General features: G+C 44.5%; 1 protein-coding gene across 1 annotated transcript in view; it reads left to right on the plus strand.

The window, feature by feature from the left end:
* Window positions 1–345: 345 nt before the first annotated feature.
* ATP8B2 (ATPase phospholipid transporting 8B2) overlaps window positions 346–26,455 on the plus strand; it is an 81,897-nt gene continuing 55,787 nt past the window's right edge. The window contains exons 1-3 of the mRNA XM_054178405.1: window positions 346–660; window positions 8,169–8,246; window positions 21,884–21,942. Of these exons, the coding sequence (XP_054034380.1) occupies window positions 8,204–8,246; window positions 21,884–21,942 (102 nt within the window). The 5' untranslated portion in view covers window positions 346–660; window positions 8,169–8,203. The remainder of the gene's footprint in view (window positions 661–8,168; window positions 8,247–21,883; window positions 21,943–26,455) is intronic.

Below are 26,455 nucleotides of genomic sequence, written 5' to 3' on the forward strand. Positions count from 1 at the left end.
AGATGCAGAGAGAGGGGCTGCTGCTGTGAAATGGATCCCTTAGCATGTTCATCCTTTTTTACAGCAATTTGATATGTTGCACTCTTTTACTCGCTTGGTTTCCTTTTGAACGCTTCCGCGTCGGCAGGAGGTAGGTAAAGCGAGCAGCAGTTGCCTCTGGAATTAATTGGGGTGCCCCAAGCCTAGGTGCTCCGCTTTTCTGCTTTACTCTTTCGCAGTTGGCTGTGCTGAAGCATTTTATTCTTAAAGGAGCCACTACACTTTCCCTATCTACAGGAAACAGAATTTTAAAGGAAAAAGGAAAAAAAAAAAAAAAAAAAAAAAAAAAAAGAAGAGAGCGAGAGAGGAATTTGGCAAGGAGCCAAGCCCAGTGACCGAAGTAAGAAGTAGGGAACGTGGAGTAAGTTTAGTTACCAGGGCATTGCATGACAGAGTGGGTCCACAGTGGATTTTAAGGGGCTCGGAGACGAGCACGCAAAGCCCATTTCACAGTGCGAAGAAGCTTTGCTTTCTTAGATGAATGTCCTGGCGCTGCGACTCCGAGCGAAGCTGTTGGTCTTGGGAGGGGATAAAGCTACGTGTAAATGAGAAGAGAGGAGTGTACTGGAGTGCTATGGAGGGCAGCAACTTTGTTGCTGTGACTTTTACAAGCCTTCAAGGGTAAGATTTACTGCTTTCCTTCTGCTCGTTTGTTTTCTCTCTTACTTTTTGGGGGCTGAAAACTTGCTTCTTTTTTTTTTTCTTTTTTTTTGGACCTGAGAGCTTTGCCAAACTTAATCGAAGTGCTTGGGGTCGAGCTTTTTCTATGGGAGAGCTGATAGACCTCTGGGTGGAGTGAGCTGAGCTGTGCTGTGCTTGATTTCAAGCAGCAGCAGGAGCAGCTGCTGCCCGGGGAAGCTGCTATTGTTCGCATTGTTTCGGAGGGAGCAGACTTCATTTCTGCTCGGGAACTTGCTCTGCCTCAGCTGTTGATCTGTAACTTAAGCACTGCAACTAACTTACCTGAGGAAGCCGAATGCAAATTTTTTGAGTGCTGTCCTGGTGTCGATTTAAAGAGTGTTTCAATGAGGACAGATGGAGGATGTTGGATCATTACTTTAAAACGTGGCAGATAAAAGGCTGAGTCTGTTTCCCAGCAATTACAGCTAATTGCATTGGCACATGAGAGTATACGGGGTAGGAGTACATAGTTTTGTGGGTTTCTCTATGTATAGCTTGGAATAGCACCTAAAGAATAGCCAAAGGGCTAGCTTGTAGCACCCAGGATGCCTCTTCAGGTATTAAAAAAGTTGGGGAGGTTTCGGGGACACTTTCAAACTCTGCACCAACCTGGGTGATTTAAACCAGAGTCACAGCTCCTTTTGTAAACTATGACAGCAAGAGTGAGCATTTATAGCTTCCAAAACTTATTCCAGGTTGAATTCAGGCAAACACGATTTCAGTCCCTAAAGAGTGTTATTGTAGGATTAAAAACATATGTTTCAATTGTTCATGCTGCAGCTCACTTTCTGTGTTTCTCATGTGCAAGGCAGGGACCAGTACCTCGATGTTGTCTGTGTTGCTCTTGAGGTGTTCAAACACAAGAGGATGTCAGGAGGGGTGGTGAAATACAAACACTAATGTATTTCAGTGTTGAAAGATTATTAGTGCTAATTATTTCTAAGGGCTGAAACATTTGTGTTTGCTTTTGATAGCAGAAAGTAAGTGCACTGTTGTTTTTGGAACCAAAATTTGAACAATTTGACCAAAACAGGTAATACACCAGAAATTTAAAGGGATCTCTCTGCAAACATGCCAGTCTGCAGCACATTACAAGTTAGTCCATGCCAGCTGTGCGAGGCCTTTACGTTGCTCTTCCTGGGATATTACCAAACATTGCAGCAACTGTGATGTGTTTCTCCATTCACTCTCACCTGGGAGTGAACACAACTCTTCTGCTGTACTGCCTGACATGCCAGGCATGGGGAAAACAGGGAGTCTGAGGATGTAATGCACTTTAAGTGGTTAGTATTGTCTCAGTTGTGCCCTCAAACCCATCCGCCTGGAAAGGGATACGTGCTCAAAATTTAGGGACTTAGATTTGGTTCACCCCATACATTTAACAGCATTACTCCACCAGTGGGTAGCACAAGCTTTCTTGAGCCTTGTCTGTCATGATGCCCAGTTCCTGAGATCTACTCTCTCATATACTGAGCTGTTGGTTAGGTAGTTAGTACTTGAACCTGGGGGTGGAATAGAAAACCCACAAAAATGCTAAGACCTGTGGGTATTTGTGATTATTACACAAGCTGAACATAGATTAAAGAAAAAAAAAAAACACACCACAAAACCAGCAGCAACAACACCCTCACCCCAGACTTATAAACCTTTGTCATGTGTAAAACCTGACCTGGGTTGGAAATCTGGTGGATGGAGGCATGGTATGCTGTCTCGGTTTTTACCTGAATAAGGCTAGTTAAGCTTTTTTAAAGTGTATACATACCACACTATGTTTGGTAGCAAAACTGACCAGAGAAATCTTGTTCCCTGGTCTAACTTCTTCTGCACCGTGGGTGCTTGCTGCTAGCACTGCAGAACAATTGACTGTCCCATCAGATCTGCTTACAACCACTACTTGGGCAGGAATTTCAGTCTGTACTGAACTACGCCCCATGATCTGGATTAAAATAACCCTTCCAAAAATGATTGTATTTAACATGGATCATTTCACAGAGTCTGGGAGCAGAAGCATCAAGTAGTTCCTAATTTATATTTACTATTGAATCTGATGTGTCACGTAGCTACATCCAGAGAAATGGGACCAAGAGACTAGCCACATTTTCCACCTGCAACATCTACTCTCCTTTCATCTGAGCTGTGCCATGTGTTTTCTTGTTTTGCTGCTCACCCTGGAGATATTCAAGGTGAGGCTTGACAGGGCTCTGGACAACTTGATCTGTTTGAGGATGCCCCTGCTTACGGTAGAGGGGGTTGGACTAGATGACCATTGGAGGTCACTTCCAACCCAGACCATTCTATGATTCTATGATTCTCATCACTGCAGTAACGGGAAGTGCCTCACTTCACCTCCGCCTCCCTGCACCTTGCAGTGCAGCCCTTAGCAAGTCATGGTTTGAATTCAGCTGTAGCCCTTGCAAATTCCATGTGCTGTCACACACTGGAATCTGCCCCTCATGTAGCAGGAGCTTTACACTTGTGTTCTAAAGCCAAATCTGGCTCTTAGAATAGAATAGATCAGGTTGGAAAAGACCTTCAAGATCAACAAGTCCAACCTACCACCCAACACCATCTAATCAAATAAACCATGGCACCAAGTGCCCCATCCAGTTTCCTCTTAAACACCTCCAGTGATGGTGACTCCAGCACCTCCCTGGGCAGCCCATTCCAATGGCCAATCACTCTTTCTCTGAAGAACTTCTTAACATCCAGCCTGAACCTCCCCTGGCACAGCTTGAGACTCTGTCCGCTTGTTCTGGTGCTGGTTGCCTGGGAGAAGAGACCAACCCCAACCTGCCTGCAACCTCCCTTAAGGTAGTTGTAGAGAGCAATAAGGTCTCCTCTGAGCCTCCTCTTCTCCAGGCTAAGCAACCCCAGCTGCCTCAGCCTCTCCTCATAGGGCTTGTGCTCCAAACCCCTCCCCAGCTTTGTTGCCCTTCTCTGGACACATTCCAGCAAGTCAACATCTTTCCTAAACTGAGGGGCCCACAACTGGACACAGGACTCAAGGTGCAGCCTAACCAGTGCTGAGTCCAGGGGCACAATGACCTCCCTGCTCCTGCTGGCCACACTGTTCCTGATACAGGACAGGATGCCATTGGCCTTCTTGGCCACCTGGGCACACTGCTGGCTCATGTTCAGCCTACTATCAACCAGTACCCCCAGGTCCCTTTCTGCCTGGCTGTGAAATAGGAGGCTGTGAAAGTGTCTTACCAAAATCTGAGAAATACTTCATGCCATATGAAAATGGAACATGAGAGAGATCATTAGGTAAATGGTTGGATATGATGACCTTAGAGCTGTCTCCCAACCAAAATGATTCCATGATTCCATGATCAGTTTTTTTCAGAAAGCTCAAAGGGAAATTAAAACTGTATCAGTGTACATGAATGATATGAGGTTGAAGAGCCATTGTTGCAACTTTGGAACTGAAACTGATTCTCAGATTAATACATAAATGAAACTGAACAGGGGTACGAATTTGGATTACATGTGGAATCTTGGGAGAAAAAACCCCAGTACCCTGAGGAAGATTGTTGATAGATACAGCTGTAAAGATGCCTACAGGTAAGACTGAGAGTTCAAAATACTCCAAGGAAAAGACCTGAGACTTAAGGGCAAGCAGAGTTAAGGTCAGCCAGGAGTTCTCATCTGTCTGTAGATGTTGTGAAAGCTAACACAAATGGGAGCAATAGCTAGATCATCATCAAAAGGAATAACTCCACCATCATTTGCTTAGGTTTGTTGTCACACTTGCAGCAAATGATCAATGAACTCTCAGCTGAAAACAGACACATGAAAGTGTGAATGTGTACACAACAACACAAGCCCTATGAGGGCAGACTGAGGGAGCTGGGCTTGCTTAGCCTGGAGAAGAGGAGACTCAGGGAAGACCTTATTGCTCTCTACAACTACCTTAAGGGAGGTGGTAGACAGGCAGAGGTTGGTCTCTTCTCCCAGGCAACCAGTACCAGAACAAGAGGACACAGTCTCAAGCTGTGCCAGGGGAGGTTTAGGCTGGAGGTTGGGAGGAAGTTCTACACAGAAAGAATGATTGCCCATTTGAGTGGGCTGCCTGGGGAGGTGGTGGAGTCACCGTCATTGGAGGTGTTTAAGAGGAGACTTGATAGGGTGCTTGGTTGCATGGTTTAGTTGATTAGGTGGTGTTGGATGATAGGTTGGACACAACGATCTTGAAGGTCTCTTCCAACCTTGTCTATTCTATTCTATTCTATTCTATTCTATTCTATTAACAGACATGGATGTGAGTAGGCAAGCACACACAGAATCTGTAGGTTAAGTGGCTTACTAGTTCAAGTATGAGGACTAGATGTGTGAGTCAATTACAGAGCAGCAAAGCAGGGTATTCGCAATATTATGAAAATAAAGGGTACACCTCAGTGCAATAGGGGTGTGGCAACCTCTTAATGCCTTTGTGTGTGTGTGCCCATTGAATACTGACACATTCTGAAATGGCATTGTGGTTTGGGCAAGCCAGGAACTGAGTTTGGCTTAAAGGACTAGGTCAGCTGGAGAAGGATGCATAACTCCTGGGCTAAGGAAGTGGCTATGTGAAATCTGTGTGATGGAAATGGTAGTTGGTACAAATGGGTACAGCAAATCCATCACCCAGGTCTGCTGCTGAGTGAAAATGCTCAGTGAATGCAATCCTAATAAAATTCACTGAGAAAATGAGGGAATTCAAGATGCTATGCATGCCAAAATAGTGTATTGTTGTAGTCTCATCATACTGCAGTCACACCAGAACCCGGTGATTAAAGAGTTAATTAACAAAAGCCATGTTTCAGAGCTGAAGGAAGTTTAAGTTTTTTATGGGTGAAACTCAGATCTTAACATTATTGTTTGCTTCATGTATTAGTGCTAAAGCAAAGGTTATAACCAGCCTCTGTTCTCTACTTCCCCACAAATACAAACTTCCTTTTTTCCCCCTCTGCTGAAATTATATTCCTGTCAATTGAGTAGACATCTGGGAGAGGTTTGGTAGCTCTGGGTGGTTGTCCTAAAATGTTTGGCAGATACAGCAAAATCTAGAGTTCAGCACCATATGACACTATAACAATTACTACCAGCCAGCCCTTTGTATCCTTGATTTATCAGTGGATAGTGATCATGAGAACTGTGGCTCCTGCTGCTCTGGGGACTCTGAGGCCTTTACCTCTGGACATGTGAGTAGTGTACCTCCCTCCTCCCACCATCTTACAGGGAGCTCTCAGCCCTAGTAATGAGTATTTTGTAAGGCACCATAACAATTCCAAACCATGTAAGAAATACATTGAAAATTATAGACCGAGGTCAGTTAGCGATGTAAAATAAGGTTGGTCAGCAGGGTTGAGAAACTTTTAGGTTGTGACATTGAAGATTGTAACTTTAAATGCTTTAGCTCCATGGACAGGGTAAATTTTGGGGAGAGACATTGCCCCAAGCATTTATTCTTGTGAGCAGAAACAATTGGAGCTGCATAAGTGGACAGAAAAATGATGGCACCCAAGCAAAGAGGGCACAGATGGGTTTCTGAACACCACAGTGAGCAGCAGGGAGCACTGTGCCAGGGCTGTGCCTTGCTCAGGGTGTGCAGTATTTAGCTGGCTGGCTGGCGTTTACCACTGCTGTTTGCCTTACCTCAGGCTCATTGAATTGCAGCTGCTAAATATAGCTTTGCTTTAGCATCTCACATAGACTTTGACACAGAAATGTTCAACCTATGAAATGATTGCAGCCTTTCCCTCAAACTTCAGTTCATTTTCTGAAAAGATGTGCAGCTTGCACCAGGCGTGATCCAGGGGTAATCATAGTATCATAGTATCAGTCAGGGTTGGAAGGGACCACAAGGATCATCTAGTTCCAACTCCCCTGCCATGGGCAGGGACACCTCACACTAGATCAGGCTGGCCAGAGCCTCATCCAGCCTGGGCTTAAACACCTCCAGGGATGGGGCCTCAACCACCTCCGTGGACAACCCATTCCAGGGCTTCACCACTCTCATGGTGAACAACTTCCTCCTCACCTCCAGCCTGAATCTCCCCACCTCCAGCTTCATTCCCTTCCCCCTAGTCCTATCACTACCTGAGATCCTGAGAAGTCCCTCCCCAGCCTTCTTGTAGGCTCCCTTCAGATACTGGAAGGCCACAATTAGGTCACCTCGGAGCCTTCTCTTCCCCAGACTGAACAGCCCCAACTCCTTCAGTCTGTCCTCACAGCAGAGGTGCTCCAGCCCTCTGATCATCCTCATGGCCCTCCTCTGGACACCTTCCAGCACCTCCATATCCCCCTTGTAATAGGGGCTCCATAACTGGAGGCAGTACTCCAGGTGGGGTCTCACCAGAGCTGAGTAGAGAGGGAGAATCACCTCCCTTGACCTGCTGGCCACACTTCTCTTGATGCAGCCCAGGATCTGATTTTTGCGCTGCAAGTGCACTTTGAGAGCTCATGTTGAGCTTCTTGTCCCCCAGCACCCCCAAGTCTCTCTCCTCAGGGCTGCTTTCCAGCCAGTCACTGCCCAGGCTTCCATTTGGGCATGGCACAGGCTGCATTTGCAGTTGTGTATTTCCAAAATATGATAAATTTGCTACACCTGTCTTGCTAGACAACCTTGCTCTGCTCAGACACTATAAGATGAAGTGCAAGAAACTTCATTCTATGAGGAAGAAAACTTGCTCTGGATATATTGGGATTCCCACAAATGTGTCAATGTGGTTCCCCTGGCCAGTGAAGCAACTGTTAAGCATTTATGTTGATTCAGGCTCCCAGTCACCCAAGCATGCCAGGCAGTGCTGGCTTTTTCCATGCTCACAGATCTTTGTAGGATGTCACGCCACCAACACCGTCCTTTAAATAAACCACCTGATGCTTGGAACACTGTAAGTTTCATTACTAGCAGGTCTTGATGTGATTTTGCTTAATGCTCAATTCTTCTGTGTATCAGGATATATTTGGTGCCTCAAATGCATTTCTGGTGCCTGGTTTTAGCCTTCTGGGCCAAGAGGTTTGCAGCCAGTGTGGGAGAAAATTTACTGAGAGACATACAGTCTAGTCTACTCCAAACAGGCAGGGTGACCAGTAGACAGACAACAGTGTGAGCCAGCAAAATTTGAGCACAGGAAACCAGTGTTTCCCTCTGCTTTCTTTCTCTCACTGAAGCTGGTCTTGCTCTGTGTAATCACACAGTTCCTCTATACCTTATGTACAAGCCCTGTGTGTGTACTTCTCCTTGTCACATAGGACCAATGTACTAGGAATATCCTTCTCAGTCTTCTCCACCAGCCCCTTCTTTGTGCCATGTCAGGAGGTGAACACATCAAAGTGTCCAAGGTAAGGCAGCCCTTAGTGATGCAGTGCAACTTGCAAACCTGAGATGGTATTTTGTTGTAAAACATGTCATGCTGCAAAACTAGAACACCACATTGTGAATTACCTTCTCTTTTCTCTTGCAGAAGTTCCATGGAGTTGGACTAAATTAAGTTCTGGGATGTCTCTATTTGGGTTAAAATTCGGAAAGAAGAAATTGAAAGGTGAGTGCAGTCTGCTAATGCCATTGCCATGAGATGTAAACACAGCAGATGTGCATGCCCTTATGACCACATTTGGGAGCATCTTAGACTTTCAGAGCAGGCAGGGGAAGACACACCTCCTTTAGCTTTCCTTCATTTTGTACTGCGTTGGAGGATTGCTGCAGGCTGTATGCCAGTGAATAAAGAGGTATTTGCAACAGGGCAGGCTGCAGAGTTTGTGCTTGGTCATGGCACGTGAGTTTTGGTGGGTTTTCTGCAAGGATCTGTTGAGGGAGTGAATGGATGAGCAACACATAGTGGCCTCAAGCAGTTTATAACATAGAGTAGAAGTGAGTTAGTGTGAAGGTTGGACACAGTTTTTTGATGATGAAATGCCAATGGCTCAGATATTTCCTCTAACAAGAGGTAGGAAGAAGAGCAAAGAACAGAGGCTCCCTGAGGGCACGCCCAAAAGCTACCAAGCAGAACACTAACTTTGGAGGGGTGTTCCTACTTAATTCTCTCCTTGTGAGCTCCACATGGCACCCAAATAAATGAGTGTAAGGATAGGGAACAGCCATGCCTTGCAGCACAATCCTCACCAAACTTTGCAGCAGCATCATAGAACCAGAGTATGCTCTGGGCTGGAAGGGACCTCCAAAGGTCATCTAGTCCAACTCCCCCTGCAGTAAGCAGGGGCATCCTCAACTAGATCAGATTGCCCAGAGCCCTGTCAAGCCTCCCTTTGAATATGTCCAGGGATGGGACCCCAACCACCTCCCTGGGCAGAGATAAATACTTGGAAAAAGTCCAGCAGGAGAGGTCCTAGCATATCCTCAAAATGGACCAGCTTTCTACAGCTTCTTAGGGTGCTTCTTTATCAGAGTTTGCAGTAGGAGCCACTGAACTGAGTCCCATGTTTTATTTCATCAGCCCCAAGATGCAATGTCTGATCAGAAACTGAGGTCTGCAGATGATATGAAGATGGAAAGTCCTTAGCTTTTCCTTCCCAGGGTGTTCTTCCCTGTATTTAATGAACACAGAGCTTAATATCCTTCTCATATTTAGACATGAAATTAATTTCCCCCCCCAAACTTTCTGAGCTCAGAAGGCTGAAGAGCTTTTCCCAAGGGTTTATTTTTGGCAGCTGTGCTGCTGTTTCCCCTTCCTGGCATGGGGCAGATCATGAGCCTTGGTTAAAACAGGGTCATGGATTTGCTGCTTTAATAGTCCCAGAAGAGGAGGCTGTGATTGCTTCTGGGGAAATATCTCTGCTAGCCAGAGGTCTCTTTCTCCATCTTGGCTTTAGAGATGACAGAGCACAGGTTTGTCTGTGAGCTATCACCCACCCAGGATATCCTCATTTGTAAATCAGTAACATTTTCTGATTATCAAAAAGATTATGTTGTTATACCAGGGGAAAAAAATAGAATTGTGTCCTGTTCTGGCCCCATCCTGAATTTTAGGAAAGAAGTGTTCAGCCCCAGCCTCAACCAAGTGTCTAAGGAATTCAGATCATCCCAGCTATAAAAACCATTTATTTTTACATGTTATGCATTTTTGATCATGTTAAAAAAAAAAAAATAAACTGAAGGAAGTTCAGAGAAGGATAAGGGAAGCTGTGTTGATTAGGAAATTAGGATCTTCTATAACAGGAATCTGAAAGAGAGTTTTTTCCCTCCCCTTTTAATTTTAATTCTTTTGCCTTGATGCCCCAAAGCTAAAAGGTCTGTAATTGCTCCTCACAAACATTTCACTGGAGTAAATGCCAAGGCTGAAGTGCTATTTAAATCCAACAGTTTATAAACCTTTGCATTTAGACATGGCCATAGGACTATGCTGCCTGAGAGTAGGCAAGGTTCTTCTGCAGGGAACAGCCCATCCACCTGTCTTGAAGGGACAGGACTTCTCATGGAAAAACAAAATAAAGATGGATTACAGTTAACCTTCCTTGAAGAGCCATGTTCATGGCAGGACTTTGATGGGAGGGAATTAATTACCTCAGCATCAGCTGCTGAAACTAACATCAGGATTACTCCCATGAGAACCTGTAATGTTGTGCTGTTTCTCCCCAGCAAGACATAGATGTTTCCACATAAGCTAAGAAACAGGCAGAATTAGGAAAGCTTTTTCAGCATTGATATAATTTAGCAAGACAGGTTCCACGGTCTAAAGTTCTTGGAGAGAAGAATAGGGTGGGGTGTTTTATGGTTATGTCCAGGGAATCAAGGATGCAACCTAAACTCATCTTCACAGAGCAGTAATGTGTACTTTCATGACACATACAAAGACTGTTGAAGGAAACCAGTTCCTAGATGATGGAACCTTAGTTAAGCTCTTCGATTTGAAGTGGGTAAGCACCTACCTTAGATTAGCAGCAGCAGTGTTTCGGTGAAAAGATGCCTGAGATCCTTTATGCTGAGGTTTAACATACAATGAAAGTTGACAAAACAGAGAGGAATGCCAACACTTTTGGTTCATGGTGAATGTGGAAAGAAATAAGGATACCTTTATTCTAAGGTCTGCTCTTCCAGTTGATGACAAGAGCAGTCTTCCTTGCTGCTTTGTCTCTATGGCACTGGAGAGGAAGAGGAAGGGAAGTTCCACTGGTTTTTCTTTCTTGCTGCTAGGGACAGCCTGCCCTCCAGGGCAGCTGGGTTTTGAGCAGTCAGGCTCTGGGCAAAGCTTGGCAGTGGTAGTAGCTCCCTATGGAGAATGCAGCTCAAGGCTGGATCTAAAGGCATAAATCTCAATTGCCTTCTGGGAGTCCCAGTCAGATCTGATAAGAAATGTCTTACCACAACAGTCCCATTAGCATGAAAAATGTATTTATTTTACATAATTTCCCACGAGGGAAATAACTGTGAATTGAAAAACCTCTCAAAGTTTGTTTCAAAGCTGTATTTATTTGTATGATTTTCACATCACTTCCTATCACTGTGTATTGCCGTTATTAACATGAGCAATTGTGTCCAGCTGCAGCCCTACCAGTGTCTCTAGGAGATATGGATTTCTAGTAGAGGAAATTAGATGTGCCAGCCAGCCACTGTCAGACTAGCTTTTAAAACAAAAACAAATTATTAGTTCAGCTGCTTTATTTGGCGTCCTGATATCTGTCAAAATATTGTGATACAATATCAGGATACAAAGTGATATAAAACCCTAAACCAAATTTGGGGGGAAAAAGTTAAAAATAAAACCAACCAAACAAACAAAAAAAAAGTCCATTTTGAAAATGCATACTTTCGTTTTGGAGTGGACTGAAAACAAGCATCAAAAGATACAGATGCATCGTGAGAAATAGTCTGTTGCAAGGCATTTCTGAGACATGGTGAGTCCCCACCCCTTGCCCAGAGCCAAGGCAGATGGGTGAGGCATCACAAGGAAGAGGAAATGAAAGCAAACCAGAACTGGTGTTATTGCAGGAGACAGGGAAAGGGAGAGAAAGGACAGTTTCTGTCCCTTCCTAGAATAACCTAAAATGGAATGTTTTCTGCTTTAAGGTCATCTGGCACCTCTTTCAGGCCTGTGTCCTGAGAGTGCTGTTTGACTGGGACTGTTCTACATTCTGGGCCAATCCGAGGCACCCTTATGGAGCTTTTCTTTCTTTTTTTCTCTCTCCTTATGGTGATAGTATCAAACACTGCTTTTAGAAAAAGAGCAGAATCTAGTATTGAATTTTATCTTCATATCAAAATTTACTGTAGCAGAGGGAGAAATAATTCTAATTCACCCTCAAGATTTTTGATTTCATACCTTGCATCTACTGTACTAAAATGGAGGTGTGTCAGTGCATTTCTTAAGTGGGCCCTGTGCCAGAAAAAAACTCATTTTGCTTCAATAGCAGGGACACATGAAAAGTTTCACCTTTGTGGGAAATTCCAGTTGCTACATAGTGTTTGTTTAGTGCTAGGAGGAGTACTAAGTGCTGAAGACACAATCCATGACCAGAAAAGTCGTGCTTCTCTCATTTAATTTCTTCTGGAGGAAGGAGGAATGAGGAAAGTTGTAATTTCAAGACAGTTATTATTCAATTCAAGGCTATTATTATATATCCTTTATATAAAAATGATATATAATAAGGATATCTTTATCTATAATTTAAAATTTTTTTTTTTACTTAATAATGGAGGAACAGGCAGGAAGGAATAGGGGTAAACCCATTTTTGGTGCCATCCCTGAGTGCTCTTGCTGCAGGGTGGTGTTTTGGTTTTTTTTATAATTAAATTGCTTACACTCACTACAAGCTACTCCAGTTCAGAGATGAAGATGCATGTGATTCCCAGCATAAATCCTCTCCAGCCACAGCAGCCAGAAAAGCTCCATGGAAGAAAAAGCACCTACACACTGAAAATGTGTGGGTTTGTAACATGGAACCCTGGAGGGATCCTTTGAATCAATTGAAAAAGGAAAAAAAAAAAAAAAAAAAGCAGTGTTTGTTTGCCAGGCAGCTGGGCATGTTCCTGCTCTGAGCAGGGCTTGGCTGGGACCTTCCCCTTCCCTGTTTCCATCCCACTGGGCTTTTACTGCTCCTCCCGCCCCAGCCATGCTCGCTGCACCCTGCCAAGCTCCGGAGGCTGTTCAGGGCAGGGATGAGCTTTGGTTTCATGCCACACAGCAGCTGGCACACCAGCACCAGGCATGTTACAGTATCAGAGTGACATGACAAGGAGAGTTTGGCTTTTGTGTGTGTCCCAGACTGACTATGAGATGTAGATATTTAACCAGTGCAAGTTCCAGACCTGTCATATGGCTCTTGCCTTCACCCACATACCCTCTGGCCCATACTAAATGTTGAGCTTGTTGAATAGAGATCTCTGGATTTGCTTTTGGTGTTTGCCCAGTGCAGCCCTGACCTTAGCAAGGCACTTGTGTAGTATCGATGTGATGCTGCTGCTATGAAAAATAATCTTGTTCTATTTAACCCAACAGTGGGGACTCTACCCAAGCACAGCACCTGCAAACTGAGCCCCTTGTTGCATGGTGTCTTCATCTTTTATGGCTGGAAAAAGGGACAATTCTGGCTTTAAGGTGAAAGGAGATTGTGGCTATTTGTATAACACCTTCCCTAGGAGTAGTCATTTTAATTGCATAATACAGTATAGAGTGACTTGCCCTCTCCCATAGAGTTGCCTTTCAGAGGACAGTGTAGCTGAGGATAGAGGTACTGATACACCATGGCAGGTTTCAATTAGTTGCATGAATGAAGTAATCATCCAGCAAAAGATCAGAACTAAGGGTTAGGATTTCTCTGCCTATGAAAAGATGGGTGATCTCCTGGGTTCTGTGTGTGAGGTGGCGCTTCCTGCCTTTGAAAGGTGTTACCAAAAGCTGGGTCACACAGCGATCACAAGGTGCCCCGAAGTGGGGTCCACAAAAATAGGAGGGAGATGGGACAGGAGGAGGTGGAAGAAGATGCATCATGAGATTTGGTCTTCTAAGACTACTTTCGGCCTGTTGCTGGAAAGACTTGCATTACAGTTTCAGGAAGGTCAGAATGACTGTGTGACAGCTTTCACAACTTGGTAAAGCCAATAGCTTTGATAAGAGCTGCTCCACAAGGAAAGCTAAGATGAGGCCAGCTCCTAGATACCACTTTTTTTTTGTAGCTAGTTCAGGGCAGCATTTGTGCTCTTGAAGTCACTTGTTTAAAGGGTGGAGTAGAGATGATTATTTTTACAGAGTCTATGCTGTCTCTGTTCTGTTGTCAGGCACTGACACTTGCATAGCTGGGCTGTGTTTGTTTCATGCACAGGGTATCAGGCTCTAATTTGTATATGACTTGGCAAACCCAAGAAGCCCTTAACCTCCTGTATCTTGGAACCACATGATCAAACACCTACAAAACTTTTCCAACAGCCTGTTGGAAGCATTGCTTTTGGCACATGCACCTTAGCAGAAACCAGAAACAAATTCCAGGCTGTTCGATCAGATCTTGAATCTAACCTTTTGCAGAACTTTTCCGTGCAGCTGTCCTAAAAGGAGAAGGCTGGTGGGCTGGACAGTTACATTTATAGCTGGGTTTTGGCATGGCTTTAGTTTTATTAAATACAGATGTGGTTCTGTGGTTTAGCTCCTAAATCTGACCGTCTGAGAAAACAGCCACTTTCCCAGTGACTTGGTCTCAGTGGTTAGACCAAGAACTGGGCATTAAGCCATATTTATGTACGCTGAGTTTCCACTGATGAATAATTTAAAATAGTTTTCAGTGGCAGTGAAATGATAACTTGGAGCACAAATACCATTCCTTTTTTTTTTTTTTTTTCCAAGTGATTTGTGACTGCAGCTTGCAGAAGCAGAAAGTTGGAGCTGCAAAGAGATATAGAAAAGTTTTATGAAATTAAAAATTCTTGTCTGACAATGCTTCAGGTTTCCCCTCCCTTTTTACTCAATGCTTTCAGAATCAACAGGGCATGATAAGACATGCATTCTTAGATCTACAGCCAAAATACCCTGAGCTGGGGTTTCCAGGTCAAGCGGTGTAACGCTTAACTCTCCCTAACTTTTTGTTTGCTATGATCATCCAAGGGCCTTCATTTCTGCCCAAGCAGTTCCAGAAACGAACAAGAATTATGTGGTCTGTGGTAGCTGAGAACTGCTAGTTTATTAGGAAGCACCACAATAGGATCTCATGGTCCTCTGCTGGTAAAAGTAAAACCACTGAGGCACTGTGGCCCTGTGCATGTGGTCAGTGGTGCTTCTCCCTTGGTGTAGCCAGAGGACAGAAAGTTCTACTTGCTGATGTTGGATGAGGCACGCTTTGCAATTCATTGTGGTTGTTCTTGCTTTAGCCAGAGGAATTGGCTGTCTTCCAGTAAGGAAAATGAAAAGCTTGCTGCTAGAAATTGGCTTCATATGTTCAGACTGAAGGAGAGAAGGCTTCAGGGAGACCTTGTTGTGGCCTTTCAGTATTTAAAGGGGCCCTATACGAAAAACGGATACAATCTTTTAGCCTAGCATGTTTTGACAGGACAAGGGGTAATGGTTTTAAATTAACAGAGAGCAGATTTAGACCAGATCTAAGGAAGAAATTTTTTACAACAAGGATGGTGAAACACTGACACAGGCTGTTCATAGAGGTGGTAAATGCCCCATCCCTGGAAACATTCAAGTTCAGGGTGGATGTGGCTCAGAGCAACCTGCGTTCCTTGAAGATGTCCCTGCTCATTGCAGAGGCATTCAATTAGATGACTTTAAAGGGCCCTTGTAGAAACCATTCTACAATTCTATCTATCTTAGTTTTAGGGATACTAGCCCTGAGGTGGATGGATGGCTATATCAGGCCAGAGACGTTCCCTTCAGTTTGGAACCAGGTTCATAGCTACCTGGAGTCTTCAGAAATTGATTGTCCTAGAAAACCTGCCCTTGGATACCATACATGCAGACACAGGAGGGCAATGCCTTGAGTGAGTTAATTTGCTGATTTGTTTCATGTCCCACTGCTTCGTGTTTCTGTGTCATCCCTAAACTGTTTACGGCTATTTATGTCTCTCACATAAAAGCAATTCCTCTTGGAGAGTGCATCTTTTACTGTGTGAGAAGCATTTGAGATCCTTGAATTCAAATGGACTTTTCAAGGATCTCTGTCTGCATAGGCTGTGGGGGAAGGCTGAGGAAGGAGAATGGCTTCTCACTCCCCCTGCAAGCCATGGGAAGAGCAGAGGAACTTGCAGAATGTCACTGCGGACTTTAGAGCCTCTCAGAAGCTGCTGTGTGCCCCTTAGGCATTGCTGTGTGCCACATGTCTCATGTGCTGGTGAGGGAACAGATAGGGCTCTAGACCACATAAGCAGTTCTGGATGTCTTCATACCTCTCCATGCATTGTATGTTTCCATAGCTCCATCTGATGAGGCGTCTGGCCAGACCTACAGGCTGTGAGCAGCACAAATGGTGTTGTCCCCAGTGAGTGTTCAGTTTCATGGTCATGGCAGGTCACAGAATCACAGAATGGCAGGGTTTGCAACACCTCCCACTAGAGGGGCATCACTTAGATTAGGAATGAGTCCAGGCTCATATCTTCTAGGAAGAAGATACCACAACCTCTCTGGGCAGCTTGTTCCAGTGCTTCATCATCCTCAAAGGAAAGTTTTCCTTTACGTTTAGGTGGAACTTCCACTATTCTAACTTGTGCCTGTTGTTGCCCTTTTATTTGTTGCCTCTTGTGCTATCACTGGGCATTACTAAAAAGAATCTGTCCACATCCTCTTGACTGGGGACCCCAGAATTGGACACAATAATCCAGATGTAGCCTCACTAGGGCTTAACAGAGGTCTTTGGCTTGCTCACCCTGCTCCATGTAAGCTTGTGGTATGTGAAAACAGCTCTGCCCCTATCTACTGGTTCCCCTTCTCAGGTTCAGGACAAGGTCTTCAAGCGTGCTTCTGTAGCCCAGTAGGTTTCCAAGTTTTGTCGTCTCTTCCATTTGACTGCAGTGCTACAGGCTGGGGTCAGAGTGGCTGGAGAGCAGCCAAACAGAAAGGGACCTGGGGGTGCTGATTGACAGCTGGCTGAACATGATCCAGCAGTGTGCTCAGGTGGCCAAGAAGGCCAATGACATCCTGGCCTACATAAAGAATAGTGTGGCCAGCAGGAGCAGGGAAGTCATTGTGCCCCTAGACTCAGCACTGGTTAGGCCACACCTTGAGTCCTGTGTCCAGTTCTGGGCCCCTCAGTTTAAGATGGACATTGAGACTCTTGAACGTGTCCAGAGAAGGGCAACGAGGCTGGTGAGAGGCCTTGAGCACAGCCCTGTGAGGAGAGGCTGAGGGAGCTGGGATTGTTTAGCCTGGAGAGGAGGAGGCTCAGGGGAGACCTTATTGCTCTCTACAACTACCTTAAGGGTGGTTGTAGCCAAGAGGGTCTTGGTCTCTTCTCCCAGGCAACCAGCACCAGAACAAGAGGACACAGTCTCAAGCTGAGCCAGGGGAGGTTTAGGCTTGAGGTGAGGAGAAAGTTCTTCATGGAGAGAGTTGTTAGCCATTGGAATAGGCTGCCCAGGGAGGTGGTGGAGTCACCGTCCCTGGAGGTGTTCAAGAGGGGATTGGATGTGGCAGTTGGTGCCATAGTTTAGTAGTCATGAGGTCTTGGGTGACAAGTTGGACTTGATGATCTTTGAGGTCTCTTCCAACCTTATTGATTCTATGATTCTATCTTTTCTGCGTCATTTACTACAGGTCTAGACTTGGATCCCCTTGAGGGGGATGAAAGTGGAACTTACTGTATGAGAGGAAACGTGAGGGTGTTGGGAATTTCTGTTTTTAACAAATAGCTTTATCTTTTGTCTGCTTTGATACTGGTAGCTCTCAGGAAAATTCCTAAAGGGACACATAACACAATAGTTAAAGCCCTACAAGCCTGGACCTCTTGAGCTCTGCTTCTGTTTTCCTCTGGGACACAACTAAGTTACTCTGATCTCTCTGTATATTGTTCTCCACATTTTGAAAGATGAGGAAAATGTGTCCAAGGAAAGCAGTGGAGGATTAAGTGCTTTGAGGTCGTGAATTGAACCTCTGTGGCTGGTCTGAATCACCCAGCCAGTGCAATTGGGAGCCAACTCAAAATTATCTGACACAGCTAGATGTGCCTGAAGAAAGGGAAAAGCACATTTACCTGCCAGAATAGCTTTATTTTGGTAATTAGAGGGCTTGATGAAAACAGTTTACAGAGGGAGGGAAGGAAAAAAAGGTAATCTGAAAAAGGTCTTAAAAATCAGGGATGATTTGTTATTCTTAGGGTTATTGGAGGAAAGGGAGGGGGAATAGCAGTTCATTGCACGGCGTAACTCAAGACACTTGAAAAACTGAATAAACAGGAAGAACTAGATATCTTAACACATTGTTTAATAAGTGTAATAGACGTGCTGGGATAACTCACGAAGCTGGAATATTAATAGAAAAGAATAAAGCTTGTTCTGTAAGGGCAACAGAGGTTTTCCTTGTATGTCCAGTGTGAAGAAAGAAATGAACAAATCACAGAGCTCTGAGTAGTGCTACCAGAATAAACAACATAGGCACGCAAACTAGGAAGGAAAGTCTTCTGGGGGTGGGGAGGAGGGAGAGAAGAAAAGTTTGCTGGAGTTAAATTAAGAATTCTAGCTATGCAAAGGGAAATTTGGAGTGGAGTGTAAGGGAACACAACCTGTTCAGCTGGCACAGTGTTTTGATGCAGGGCTGGGTAATTCTGGGGGGACAGAGAGGAAGCTGTTCCAGAAATTACTCCTTCTAACAGGGAGGGAGGAGCTGGCTAGTCCTGTGAAAGTCCCTCCTTCTAACAGGGAGGGAGTGTAAGTAAGAATGCTTATGAAATGACGGTATGATACTTAGGAAAAAATTACAATAGGAAAGTGTTTAAAAGGGACTTAAGAAGTAAATTGTCAGTAAACATGAAGAACTAGAAACTGAGATCTCATGGGAAGGAAATCTGGGGCTGGTGGGGAGAACTAAGCAGAGGTATCATTTCCCTAAATAATTGATTTTAAGAGCAGAGGTATAAGTTATCATCTTTCAGGAAAAAAGCTCAGAAGGGTGGGTAAAATAGCAGAATTACAAGCCACTCATTCACTTCAGAGAGGGTAGGGATGCCTCTAGAACATGCAAAGCAGCTTGTTTTATCCACAGAAACTATGTGGCAAAGGCTCAAAGGCAGAAAAAGGCATCAAGGAGATAAAGGGCAACAAAAGTTGCTCTGTAATAGTTGGCATCTCTTCTTTGTTTGTTGTTTTATTTAGACATGTAACATAATAGCTTCCAGAAACAGAGAAGAGTGGAGGTTTGGGGCAGGAACAGAGAGGGAAGGTGCTGACTGGGTAAGGTAGAACACAGCTTGAAGCAAGGATGCCTGTGAGAGTTTCCAGTGCACACATTATTCACAGGACAGGGAAGAGAGCACCATAGCATCTATCTTAAATACAGGGCAGAAAAGAAATCTGGAGCAGTTGTAGATATACTGGCTTCATGTCTTGGGTAAAGGCTAAAACAATCCACAAACCACAACAAAGTGACTAGAACTCTGTGTGTGTGTGTGTGTAACAGATGATTAAGAGTCAACAGTCCTGAAAAACCACATCAAGCCAAAATTAATTCTGTATGAGTGGTAGCCAGAGGGCAGGTGGAAAAGCCTTAGATAGCTGCTGTGTATCTTGACCATCATTTACTACATTTTTACAAGTAAACTGGCTACACATACTGAGGATAAAAACACCATGCAGTGAGTGCCAGATTTTTAAGAAAACAAATATGCTGACAGTATTTATCAATTACTGATTATGAAACCTGAGAGATTAACCAGGGAGGATTTGCAAAAATGGATCATACTCTGGAACACTACAGCTGTCTGCTAGTGCTACATAAGGATACTACTTTAAATTTCTTCTAGGTGAAAACTTATCTCAAATATGTACAGTCTATAAGAAAGGTGGACTGTTCCTTGTGCTCTGGGGCAGTGGGTGGAAGTTGAGGCATAGGAAGTTCCTTGCAAACAGGAGTACTGGAACAGGCTGCCCAGGGGGGTGGTGGAGTCTCCCTCTCTGGAGATACTCAAGACCCGACTGGATGTGTTCCTGTGTGATCTGGTATAGGAGATCCTGCTCTGTCAGGAGGGTTGCACTGGATGAACATTCAAGGTCCTTTCCAGCCCCTGATGTTCTGTGATTCTGTGATCCTGTGATTTTGACCAGAATAAGGAGAACTAGAAAGCTCACTGGAGAGCAAAGTGTGATGCTTCTTCTGACAGACTGAATCTTGGTTTGAGAGGACAGAAAGGTATTTTATACCAAAGAAGTCAAATATGAATACTCTTTACAAACACTGAATACTGTTTACAGTACACAGCAATGGTTAGGCCACACCTTGAGTGCTGTGTCCAGTTCTGGGCCCCTCAGTTTAGGAAAGATGTTGAGTTGCTGGAATGTGTCCAGAGAAGGGCAACTAAGCTGGTGAGGGGTTTGGAGCACAAGCCCTGTGAGGAGGGGCTGAGGGAGCTGGGGTTGCTTAGCCTGGAGAAGAAGAGGCTCAGGGGAGACCTTCTTGCTGTCTACAACTACATGAAGGGAGGTTGTAGCCAGGTGGGGATTGGTCTCTTGTCCCAGGCAACCAGCACCAGAACAAGAGGACACAGTCTCAAGCTGCACCAGGGGAGGTTTAGGCTGGATGTTAGGAAGAAGTTCTTCAGAGAAAGAGTGATTGTTCATTGGAATGGGCTGCCCAGGGAGGTGTTGGAGTCACCATCACTGGAAGTATTTAGGAAGAGACTGGATGGGGCACTTGATGCCATGGTTTAGTTGATTAGATGGTGTTGGGTGATAGGTTGGACTCGATGATCTCAAAGGTCTCTTCCAACCTGGTTAATTCTATTCTATTCTATTAACATATACAGAAATAAAGAAGGCATTCAGGGGAAAAGGAATATATAAACAAACAGAATCAGTTTGGGCCTAGCTTCCCAGCTGAGCCCAAATAGGCCTCACTGCTAGGCTCAACCCTCCCAAAACCTCCCCTCCACACTAAGCCCAGGAGTAGGCCAGACTGCTCCCCCACCAAGGCAGGCCTAGCAAGCCTCAGTGCCCCACCACAAGGCTGCACAGACAACCCCCACCCCTCACCCCCCTTCCACTCTAGGCCCAGCTGCACAGCAAGAAATTATCTTTCCAAGAAGGCCACAGACTCCTCCCCCACAATCCAAGACAGAGAACAGCTGCTGCGTGCCAGGAGCAGAGAGCAGGGAAAAAGAGGGAGAACTGGCTGTGAACTCTCCTTATTTAGGGAGATGCAGGATTATGGGATGGAATAACAGTTTCCTCTGTCCACCCCCTGGGGATGAACCATGCAGCCCCTCGTGCTCTCTGGTACTTCTGGAGGAATTTATCTGTGGTCTTCAACCTATAACAAAGTGACTGAAGAAGCTGAAGTTGCTTACCCTTGGAAGAGTAAACTACAGTAAAGCACAACAGCCTTCAACACGTAATTAACTCATCTGTTCTCTGCATCCTTGGCAGGTAGCATATGGGACTGAGTGGGAGCAGAAAATCACCTTTGACCATCACAGGAGAAGACACAATTTCTTTACATTTCTTTACGTAGATCATGAGGAAAAAACTCCCCCAGGACAGGAACACTGCAATCCTGGAATAGGCATTCTGTGCAACAGCCATAACTGGAGCTTTCCAGGACATTTATTGGGGGTGACATACACAAACCTTCTTTGGGGTGGAGGATAGATTTGATGACTTTTTGAAATCCCTTCCAGCAGTTTAGTGGTGGATTTGTGGAGTGATGCTGCCAATTCACTTGTATTGGAGAAAGGGGCACTAAAAGTAGACTGATGGCAACAGCTCCAAAGATTCCAAGGTAAAGAGATGAAGCAGTGGGAGTAGTGGGAGTAGTGAGTTAAGTGGTAATTCTTACAGGAGAAGTAAAATCAGTGCTGCCATTGCAGTGGGTTGTGGGAAGAGGAAACTTGAAGTATACGCCAGTTCACAATGCTGTGCTACCAGGGTCAATAGCATCGTCAATTCCTTGACATGGGATGGTTAGCCCAGAGCACAGATTCCCTGTGACATTACTTTTCAGCAGCTCTGCTTGTGTTTTATGATGCTTCTTTCGTACCTATATTGACTCTGATTACCTCCAAACATGACTGATATGTTTCATCTTCTTTACAGAGGAAGAGAGACAACTTCAAGCAAACAACCGGGATTTTAATCTGCAATTTGGATATGCTGTAAGTAACCAGAATATGTTGTCTCACACAGATGTGGTCACAGATGTGGTTGCATCTGCTTTATGTCTTGAATGTTGTTTCAAAGGGGTGGCTAGACAGCACACCAGCTATGACTTTGCAAACAAGGCAGACATGTGCTAGAGAAACCATCAGATGGTTTGTTGCTGAGTCAAACACGGAGAGATACGGCTTTGGAGTCAACCCTGCCAACTGGCAGTTGAAGGAGATCTAATGCTGGAAAGTCATGACACAGTGACTTTCCACACACCCAGAAAATTATTTGTGAGTCAAAATGTTTCAAGGATCAGGCTCCAGGGCCTTTAATTAAAGGAACCTGAGGGGAGCTTTCTGTTGGAAACTCGCCTCCATTTTAAGTAAAATATGAAAGGAAATATGTCAGTTCCTCAGCTCTTCAAGTGAAATCCTCTCTGGAAAGATTCCTGCCAACTTTGTTTCCAGCTCCTTAACAGCTTCCTTAGGTTCACATTGTGCCAAGGATGCACCCTAACATGGGGTGGCTGCCACCCAGGTCTGCCAGACTTCCTGGCACTGCCAGGAAGCCCCTTTGGCAACTTGATTTCCAAATCTGGTGGACCATTTGCTGACACTGTGTGCCAAGGAAAGCTAGTTCAATTGCTAAACCTGTACTGCCTGGCTCCAGGGTCATCTTCTCCTTGGCTGATCTTGAAGTTGCATTCTTTCAAAGCATTTTCAGATGCCAACTGATACTGAAATAAGTTTAGTGAATTTTCTCCTTGGCATATCTGAGTTCCAGTGGTGAATTCATCCTTCACTTTTACTGAGGAGTTCCTTAGAAGTATATTCTGCTTTAGGAACATTGTAAGTATGTTCTTGGTAAGGACTGTAAAAATTCAATATTTCAGAATACTCTAATTTCCTATAGGATAGAAAGTCTAGCTGGCCAACAGCTTTGGCTAAAGACCTAATTGTAGCTGATCTGTTGGCAAGATGAAATGGATGGTTTTCAGTGATCGCTTTTCTTCCATGAACTACGCAACATAGGTTAGCCGCTTCATAGGTCCAGAGATGGTGCTTGTGTCCTGAATATGAAATGCATTGTAGTTAATGTATGTAAAGGGCCATGCAACATAAATGTTTTGTCAAGCCTGGTTATCTGAGACTTTGGAGAGGTGTATTTGATTTGTACAGAACCTGATGGTGGAGTACTGCCCTACATATGGATTTGTGGTCTTTCATTGTAGGGTAGCAATGTATGTGCAGCAGCGGGGCAAGGAAGCAGGACAGGGATGTACAATGATGCCAGGGTAGAAAGAACAAGCAGTTTTTTTGGTTCAAGACATATTTTTTTGAAAGAAGCATTCCTAAATCTGGCTTTGTGTGCCACTGTTTCCTGGCTGATTGCTCATATGCCCAAGGATATTCAAATAACCAAAATTAAAGAGAGCTCTGGAGGGTTTTCATGAGAGTCTATTGATTAGGTGTAGAAATGGAGGCAGCCAAAAAGACATCTCAATATAATCTGTTAAAACTCGACAGTGAGTTTCAGTAATTTTGCCCCTCTTTTTAGTCAGCTGTGCCTCATGATTTCTGGAGTCTAGTGAAGATGCTGGCTTAGGAATTCTAGAAAACTGTCCAGAAAGAGCCAAGCCTAGAAGTGTTGAGTGGGTGTGAAGCACTAAAAGGCTTTAATTGGTGATGCAAGCACTGCTTTAATGGGACTGCACATCATGTCTCAGGCTGCTTATTTCTGATAAGTCCTGGCAAAATTTCAGTTTATTAAGCCCACTTACCATGGTGTATGAAAAGGACTAACCTTGATTGTAAATTACTTCATGTCCCATGCTATAGATTGCTCAATGCATCTAGAGATGCCAAAAAGGGAAACAGTCTCCTAGTACCCTCTCATTAACATGGGCATGATGGTCCTCAAAGTTAGTTTTTCCAGTTCCATAGCCCACTGCAAGGGTCAAATCTGGACCCCTTCTTCGTGTTCAGATTTGTCTAAACATGGTGAGATGGCACTGCTAAGCACTAGTATGTGGTTCAGAAAGACCAAGACTTTCCATGTGCCAGATCCTACCCTGTGCTCATGCACAGAAACTACTGGGCTCAATTTCTGTCTCCTGCAGCCACAGTCCTCCCTCAATATGTCTTCCCACTCTCACGTTTATCTTCTTCACTGAAGAAGAAAAGCATTGGAAAGTTCTGCCCAGGGCAGTGGTGGACCTGGCACTTAAGGATGTAGTTTAGTGTTGACCCTTCAGTGATGGGTAAAAGGTTGGACTGGATGATCTCCAAGATCTCTTCCAAACACATATATTCTGTGATTCTGAGGGGCTGGACCAGGTACAGAGAAGGACAAGAAAGCTGGTGAAAGGTCTGGAGAGCAGGTGTGGTGAAGAGCAGATGAGGAAACTGGGGTTATTCAGTCTGGAGAGGAGGAGGCTGCCATCCTTACCAGACTAGTTTGATTTAGCAAAGTGTTGAATTTGATGATCTTAAAGGTCTTTTCTAGCCAAAACAATACTCTGTTTCTATTCTATTCTGTTCTCTGGCTCTGATTTTATTTGTGCACAAGTAAACAGCAGAAGTGTTTGAATTGTCTGTTCTTCATTGAGGGGTCAGCTCTTTGGGACATGAGTATCATCATACATGGACAGCTACATGGTGATTTGAGTAGCCTTTACAGAGCTAGGAGGAGAATAGATGTCTTTCATCTCTTCATCATACAGCAAGACCATTAGTCCTTGTCTTGCTGCACAGGAGCCATGTCTTCTCTCACACATTGAAGGTTGCTATTCCAGTCAAATAAAAGGGACACTGGGCTGAAATTGGAAGGAAACCCATCAACATAACAAAGCTTAGAAAATATTTTATAAAATGAAAGCTATGGGAGTGAGGTTTACTTTCCTGGTAGCTAAAGGCCATGTTAACCATAAAACCTATAGAACAGGTTATTGCAACAAAGCTAGGTGAGGCTGTAGATGTTTTGTTAGGGTGAGGCACTTGCTGAGAAAGGCCAGTAAGGAAAAGAAAGGGAAAAGCAAAGAAAGATGTAGTGTATCACCTTACTGCAACAGCCAACCTTTATGTCCCAGCTGCTGTGAAGGTTCAAGTCTTTCACTAAAAGCAGAGTTTCTGTTGTGTAGGCATATATCAGAGGTACAGAGATGCTTTGTCCTTGTTTAGTCTCAATGAGAGCAGGGAAGTGGGAAAGCACAGTCAAAGGTGGGTGTGCTGTCCCTGAATGGGTGATTATTGTCCCTTCCCAGTGCAAAGTCTACAGGATATCAGTGAAGGGAGAAGAAAGGAGTTTAGAAAGACTTGAAAACTCTGTTGTGTGTAAAGTCTGACATCAGCTTTGGCAGCTACTGAAAGCTGGCCCTCCTGGTATGAAGCAAGCCTCCCAAATGTGCTCAAACCAGCTTTGCAGAAACCAGCTCAGTGGAAATCCATGTCTGCCAATGCATGCAAGGGCATGTCCAGATTCATCACACTTGAACTTGCAGGGGACTTGGAGTGCAATTCCTTCCCAGAGCTCATCAGAAAATACTCAAGAGACCAAGCTGTGTGTGTCCCTGCCATGCTGCTCCAGAGAGCATCTAGAGCCTCTTCAGCTAAACACTGTCTGGGCAGAAAGGTTGAACAGGCTGGACTGACAAGATAGGATGAGAGCAAGGGGTAGGCAGGAGCTGATGGAATCACCTCAACACAGAGGCTTCACCACAAGGCCAAGGGAGAGGAAGTACTGAATGCACCTTGTGAGCATATGAGCTGTGTCATACACTGGTCTGGAAGACTGGGGTGGTCTTGTTCACCTGTGTGAACAAAGGCAGTACAGACTGAAAGGAGGACCAGGGAAGTGTCTCTTACCTAAAGAAACGTCTTATGTGTCTTCTGATAATTTCTGCTGTGATTAAATAATAGGAGTTGTTTGTGGCTAAGGACAGTATCTTCAACCTGATCAAGCAGTGTCAGTACTCGGGTAGGTCAGGGTTTGTTTGGACTTAGTGTGAAGACTCAAGCTGAAGCTAAAGTTCTCAGACTGGTGCAGCCCAAAACATCCTTGGCCTTATGCTGCACTGCATGAACACTGTAGCTTAGAAAAATAAAATTAACTTTAAAACAAAGTGCTGTGCAGTTAACTGGAGGGGCTGAGTGTGGAGGTATGTACTACCCACCAGCTCACAAAATTAGTTAGGGATGACTCAGAAACTAAGTGTGAATGAGTGGCATGCAAAGGTACTTGGTGCAGTGCAAAACCAGACTCAATATAGGTCAGTTAAAAAAAAAAAGTCAGGTCCTAATCCTGTGTTTATTCGCTCTGCAGTCAGAAAGATCCTTCCTGGGTTCATTAAGACATTTGCCTGTGCAAAGACTGCAATAAAGTGAAAAGCAGGGTGCCAGATGTGCCAGCTAGATTTAAAGGCTTTAGTCAAGGCTCTTATCTGAGGCAACTTAATCTGGCTGCACTCTCACCAGCACAGCTGCAAAGGGGACTGCCCCATGTGGGTCTGCCAGGGCTATCTGT

This window comes from Dryobates pubescens, chromosome Z (assembly GCF_014839835.1).
Source record: "Dryobates pubescens isolate bDryPub1 chromosome Z, bDryPub1.pri, whole genome shotgun sequence".
NCBI lineage: Eukaryota > Metazoa > Chordata > Aves > Piciformes > Picidae > Dryobates > Dryobates pubescens.